The following is a 5,824-nucleotide window of genomic DNA, read 5'->3' on the forward strand; positions in this document are numbered from 1 at the left end:
CCAGAGAGCCGTTTTGAGTCGATCCTCCTCGGAGCAGTGGGTCTGCAGTCGGGGACTCTCCCCTTGGGTCAGGACACACCTAAGGAAACTCCTCAAGGTTGGGAACCCTCCCTTTATTAGGTGAGTGGTGGAGCGTTTTGGATTATCGTCCATAAAACCTTAAGAATTCTTAAGTCAATTGTGTAGTATTAACTCCCAAATGACATTCTGAACCTGTGGATTGTTAATGTTCATCAGTCTCAAAGTGGGTTTGGTTAGAGTAAAGCTTAGTTTGATTTTGTTATCATTTTGTAAAGTAAATCCTGTTTTTAGTTTCTTAATCAGTCTGGCTTGGTTTTGTGAGGTTCCGTGACACCAGGAAAGGCAAAACAAAAAGCAGGGAGGTCACACTGAACTCAGATTTCCTGCCAATGCTCTTACACAAGTAAAAGAGGTTCCTAAAAGCCTGATTCAAGCCTCTGGCAGGATGGGAACTGCCCACGGTGAAGCAGCAGCTCCAGTAAGTGCATTTTCTGCTTCTTAACTTCTAGGTAAAGCTCCACGAGAAACCTGGAGAGGTTCTCATTTCTTCTTGGAAGTTAGCCAGCTTGTAAGCCCCGGTGTTCCATCGGGTGTGGGATTAATTTCTGAGCTCAGCCCACGTTGCATTCGTCAGCTCTCTGCTATGAGCTACGGGATGGGGAGGTGAATGTCAGTGCCAGCGTGATACGGAGGGAGGAAGACACGGCAGAGGGAGAAAAGGCATCTCAGCAGGCTGGAAGAGACCCAGAAATGGAAATTTTGGGCATGGCTTCTCCTGATGTGGGTGCAAAGGGTGGGGTGGGGGGAGGCGCTTAGGAGTCTTGCTGGGTGTTGCTGCTATCAGAAGAGTGGGCAGCTTTGATTTCCTCTTGAAGGTGTACAGTATATGGCTAAGGATGAATTTCCTCCAAAATGGGGAGGGGGGGAAGCTAATTCCTAGAAAAGCCTTTTTCTGGCCCTCTCCTGTGGCAGATCTCTGCTCTCCGTGGCTGCTCTGTCTGAAGTGCCCTGCGGGACTCACCAAAGAACTGCAAGACAGCAAGAAAACATTTCAATCCAGCCCCAACCAAATTTTATTTTCTTTTCAGCCACCTGGAATTGCCTGGAATGGGTATTTAAGCAATTTTAGACATGGGACCGCAACAGGTATGTCCTCAGCTTCGCTCCTTACAGCTGCACACCCACAGGCATCCTCAGCATCCCACTCCAAGCCTTGGGTGCTTTGCTTAACCTGCTCGGGATGGACAGGCTCCCCTTTCCCAGGGTGTTTGTGGGGAGGGAGCCATCCCTAGAAGTTGCAGAACCACCATGGGATATGTCCTACTTGGGATGCGTAGCACAACCGGGGACCAACAGCTTCATTTTCTCATTACTAGGTGGCTGCAGATCTCTTGAGCAATGGGAGAAACAGGTCCTTGAGGAGAGCAAGGCAGGAGTGACTGCAGGCGGGGAACTACACAGCCATGCCTGTTTGGGGATAGGTGGAAAAATGAGCCCCAGGGGAAAGGTGGGCAGCTTTGGCCATGGCTGAAAAATGGTGTGTTTTAGGGGTGGAAGGGTGTTTGTGTTATTTTTTTCCTGTGACAGCCCTGGTTTGCTGTCAGAGCCTGGAGATTAGTCTTGATTTTTAAAACCCACATTAACCTTCATGGTACCAACGGGAGGTGGTTCAGGCAGATCCCATATCCCACCGTGGGAGATGGGCTCTTCAGCGACAGCCATTGCTCGGTTCAGGTGGCTTCTGGAAGGTGAAGCCCTTGTTTTTGTGTGGGGGTTCTTTTCTGAAAATCAGACTCCAAAAGTAGGAAGCTCTCCAAGTCAGCCAACACTTCCTGAAATCTGCGCTGCAGCTGTTTAAACACTGGAGCCAGCCTGCAGTCCTGGGAGTGGCCGACCGCAGAGCCCTCGCCCTCCTCAGTCAGCAGGGTTTCAACCCATGCCTCGTCTCACACAGGATCGACTCCAGCAACGTCCTTCCAGCTAAATCTCTACCTCTTCCTCTAACCTTGGTTCAGGAGTTGATTCTGGTGCCGACCTTGGATGAGGCTTTGAGAAACCTGATCTAGTGGGCAGTATCTCTGCCCCTTGCAGGGGGGTTGGAACTAGATGATCTTTAAGGTCCCTTCCAACCCAAACTGTCCTATGATTCTATGATTCTATATTTTCCACTTACTAATACCTTTTACAGTAATCCACAGTTTGGTGCCCTAGAGTTGGCACGGAGAGGGGTCAATGTCCTACCAGGAGCAGTAGGATGTTCAGCATTTCACCTCTGGGAGCAGCCCCACCAACGTGAAGGTGCTGGTGGCAGGTTCTGCTTCACCAAGAACAGAGATGCCACTTTCTCAGTAGTGACCTGGGTAAATCTAAAGCAGCTCACAGCAAGATGTGGCGGTGGATTTCCCGTAATTTAGAGCAGAAACTTCCTCAAAAGCTTGCAGTGGTGTTAGGAGGAAGTAGTGAGTTATGTCAGAGGAGACCATGCTCATTTACTTTCAGGTTTTAATGTGTTAGAGTAAGGAAATCAGAATTATTTTTTTTTTTAATGTATGTATGTGTAGACAGCTGTGCCCATGCTGTAGGCAAAGGCCAAGGAGTGCAGGGCACTAAATACTTATCAGAAGGTGACAGAAAAAACTATGAACTAGAGGAAAACCCTCTGTGATGCGATGTTTGCCTTTCCCATGTGGATCGGAACAACATTTTGATCCCCTTCATTTGTCTTTTGTTCCTAGGCAGCCACTTCTCAAACACAACTTCAAAAGTGACAACAACAACCGCTGCCACCTCGCTGGATGCTGCCAATTCGAGTGAATACCTGTATGAGTACTTGGATGAGGAGGATTACAAGCAGTATGGCCTCTGCACAAAAGAAGAGGTACTGTCCTTTAGCAGAGTATTCTTGCCATCTTTTTACACCGTGGTCTTCCTGGTCGGGTTGGCTGGGAATATCCTCCTGTTTATTGTCCTCTTAATGTACATCAAGAAGAAAACCAAGATGACCGAGGTGTATCTGCTGAACCTGGTGGTTTCAGACTTCTTTTTGCTACTAACCCTTCCTTTTTGGGCTCTGTACATTTCTCAGCAGGTGACCTGGGACATACTGTGCCCGGTCTTAAATGCCATGTACACTGTGAATTTCTACAGTGGTATCTTTTTTGTGAGCTGCATGAGTCTGGACATGTATCTGCAGATTGTTCATGCTTGCTCTCCTCGCAGCTCCACGACACAGAGGAAGTCCATCCTCATCTTGGTGGTGGTATGGGTCCTTTCCATACTTCTCTCCATTCCTGATGGCCTCTTCACCAGCACAAGGCAAATCCGCAACAAAACCATCATGTGCGCCCATGATTATGGGCAGAATCACTTATTTTGGAAAGTTGTCTTTCGGGTCATCCAAAACATCCTGGGTTTCCTTTTTCCCTTCCTCTTCATGATATTCTGCTATTCCCGCATAGCGTGTGTCCTCACCAAGTCTCGGATGCCTGGCTCAAGGAGAGCACTCTGCTTAGTCTTTACTCTGGTGGGTGTCTTCTTTGTCCTGTGGTCCCCTTACAACATCGTCCTCATCCTTCACTCCCTGCAAGATGCCGGTGTGATCAGGAGCTGTGAAAGCAGTAGGCAATTGGACTACGCCATGCAGATCACGGAGAGTTTGTCCTTTGTCCACTGCTGTCTCAACCCCTTGCTCTATGCTTTTGTGAAAAAACGATTCAGGTTGTATTTGCAGAAGATCCCTCAGGCCATTTTCAGGAGAAGCGCTTTCTTTGACATCCAGCCCTCAGAGACAAGCCAGTCTTGCAGCAGATATGCAGCTGAGATAGAGATGTTGAGTATCACAAACACATTATAAATATTTACATTATTTACGTTCCGTGTATGCCCTCTGTGCTGGCCATGCGATGGAGTTGGTGTGAGCCCGCAGCACTGCACAACCAGATATTTCATCCTAGCACCAGCATCAAGATGAGGATTTTCCACGTTGCGACTGGAAAAGTACGTGTGGGATTTGTTTCTGTTGTAACTGGAATTATTGTAAAAGGATTGTCCTGGGTTTATGCTCATGGAAGAAGCCCAGCTCCTGTCTGGGGTATGTGAGGCATTAGTAGATGAAGGAGCAGCTTATCTAGATGTTGTCCTCTTAAAAATGCAAACTGAAACTTGTGCAGAACTTCTCCCCCATAGATCCCAAAGGGTCTGGTGGAGGAGAGCTATCCCTTTATCCCTCCAGCTCCTGGTGTGGACTTGGGAATGGATTTGCCACGCTCATCCATCAGGCCAGACATGGGTGGCCAGAAGCCCAGCCTGGGGGGTGGCTTTGCTTCTCCTGGCTTTTGCCATCTGCCAGGTAGATGTGTTCAACCGGGCTCATCCCTTTGTCTACCAGGAGAGACAACGGGAGGAATTAGCACCTTTGAATTGGGTTGTCTGACCAATGAAGGGTTTCTCTGTTATGATGAGCTGTGCCACACTCGGGTCTGCTGAGCAGGAAACTGTCTTTCTGAGGGACAGATCCTTGGTTAGAGATCAGTTCGATCATCAACTGGTTTGAGATCAATCTCAATTCAATCAGCAACAAACTTCAAACCAGTACCAACCAGTGAGAAAGAGAAAAAAAAATCGACTCATCAGCACAGTGGTGGAGGTATTCACATTCCTGAATATGTTTTAACAAGATAAAAAAGATCCATGGATGCTGTCTTTAACATAAATATTGGCTTTGCAACACCACAGAGTGACCCTTGAATGGAAGAGCACGCAGAGCTGTTGGCCAATCCTTATTACCCGGTGTAGCTTTAAAGTCCAAGGTTATTAGTTTGCTGACCTTTATTTAAAGGTACTATTCACCCCAAATACTCTCGAACCTTAAATGGGCCCTTTCCAGCCTGGAAACCTATTGAGCATGGGAGTTGCCTAGAATTTAAGAGAGAGAATTTAAGAGAATTTAAGAGAAAACACTCATCAGCTTAATTTTATTGCTAGACAAGGATACTGAACCGAGAAGGGCTTTGAGTTGTCCTAGAAAGGTGGATTTGTTTTCACTGCTGTTATTTTTCTTGCCGATATTGCTACAGTGTGTTTTCAAAACAGCAAGGCTGGGAGCTTTCCTTAAAGAAAAAAAAACCAACAATAAATATTTAGCTGATGCTATTATGTGGCCTTCACTCCCTGGGTCAGGTCACTGGGAGGGAATGTGGAGGGGGAGAGCAGCTGGGAAGCAAAAACTAAGCAGGTTGTGATCCCGTACAGAGCAGGGCTTGTGGGACTGTGCAAAACTTATGATGGGATGCTCAGGGGAAGGGCAAAAGGGGGGGCAATGGGGCAGGGGGGGGTCTAAAAGGGGCTGGTTGTGGGTAAGCAGCGTGCCCTGCGCCTGCTCGCGGCAGTTTGTCCTATCACCTTATTAAATACTTTTTCTTAACTCTTTCTGTATAATGTCACTCTCTATCCTACGTGAGGGTGCTGGCGAGGTCCAAGCGCCAGCAGCTGGGGCAGAGGCTGCGGTGACTGGCTGCATAGACTAGGGTGGCAGCACCCAGAGGCGTAGTGCCAGATGGGGCACAGGGTCTCTGGGATCCCCCCCAAACCCCATCCAGAGAATGGGGAGCAGGACAGAGCGAGAAGCAGGAGGGAAAGTGGGTAAAACCGCCAGTTACAGGGGTAGAGGGTTGGGGGTGCTCTACTGGCTGGAGGGGACACGACCGATTTGCAGCTGCCGAGCATGGGGTGCGCGTGCATCGGCACAGAAGAAAGTGCTGTCGTCCCTCTGGGCGCCGGTGCTCTCCAGCCAGGGGGTGAGCTT

The 5,824-nt window shown here is 48.5% G+C and overlaps 1 protein-coding gene across 2 annotated transcripts; it reads left to right on the forward strand.

Moving 5' to 3' along the window:
- Positions 1-449: 449 nt before the first annotated feature.
- ACKR2 (atypical chemokine receptor 2) lies at positions 450-5,303 on the forward strand. 2 transcript variants are annotated; one of them, XM_068405115.1, is made up of 3 exons: positions 450-499; positions 1,110-1,167; positions 2,757-5,303. In XM_068405115.1, exons 1-3 carry the CDS (start codon positions 467-469, stop codon positions 3,872-3,874), a joined length of 1,209 nt encoding a protein of 402 aa, XP_068261216.1. In that variant the 5' UTR covers positions 450-466; the 3' UTR covers positions 3,875-5,303. The 2 variants fall into 2 exon arrangements, with proteins under 2 accessions (XP_068261216.1, XP_068261217.1); XM_068405116.1 differs by lacking the exon at positions 450-499 and adding an exon at positions 719-801.
- The last annotated feature ends 521 nt before the right edge of the window (positions 5,304-5,824 follow it).

The sequence above is a fragment of the Nyctibius grandis genome, chromosome 7 (genome assembly GCF_013368605.1).
Source record: "Nyctibius grandis isolate bNycGra1 chromosome 7, bNycGra1.pri, whole genome shotgun sequence".
In the NCBI taxonomy this organism is placed as follows: domain Eukaryota; kingdom Metazoa; phylum Chordata; class Aves; order Nyctibiiformes; family Nyctibiidae; genus Nyctibius; species Nyctibius grandis.

Bases quoted from the DNA above. Each gene is read 5' to 3' on its own strand.
- ACKR2 (XM_068405115.1), top strand. From the start codon at position 467: ATGGGAACTGCCCACGGTGAAGCAGCAGCTCCA. The intron at 500-1,109 runs GTAAGTGCATTT...TTTTCTTTTCAG, and splicing joins ACGGTGAAGCAGCAGCTCCA to CCACCTGGAATTGCCTGGAA. The intron at 1,168-2,756 runs GTATGTCCTCAG...TTTTGTTCCTAG, and splicing joins TAGACATGGGACCGCAACAG to GCAGCCACTTCTCAAACACA.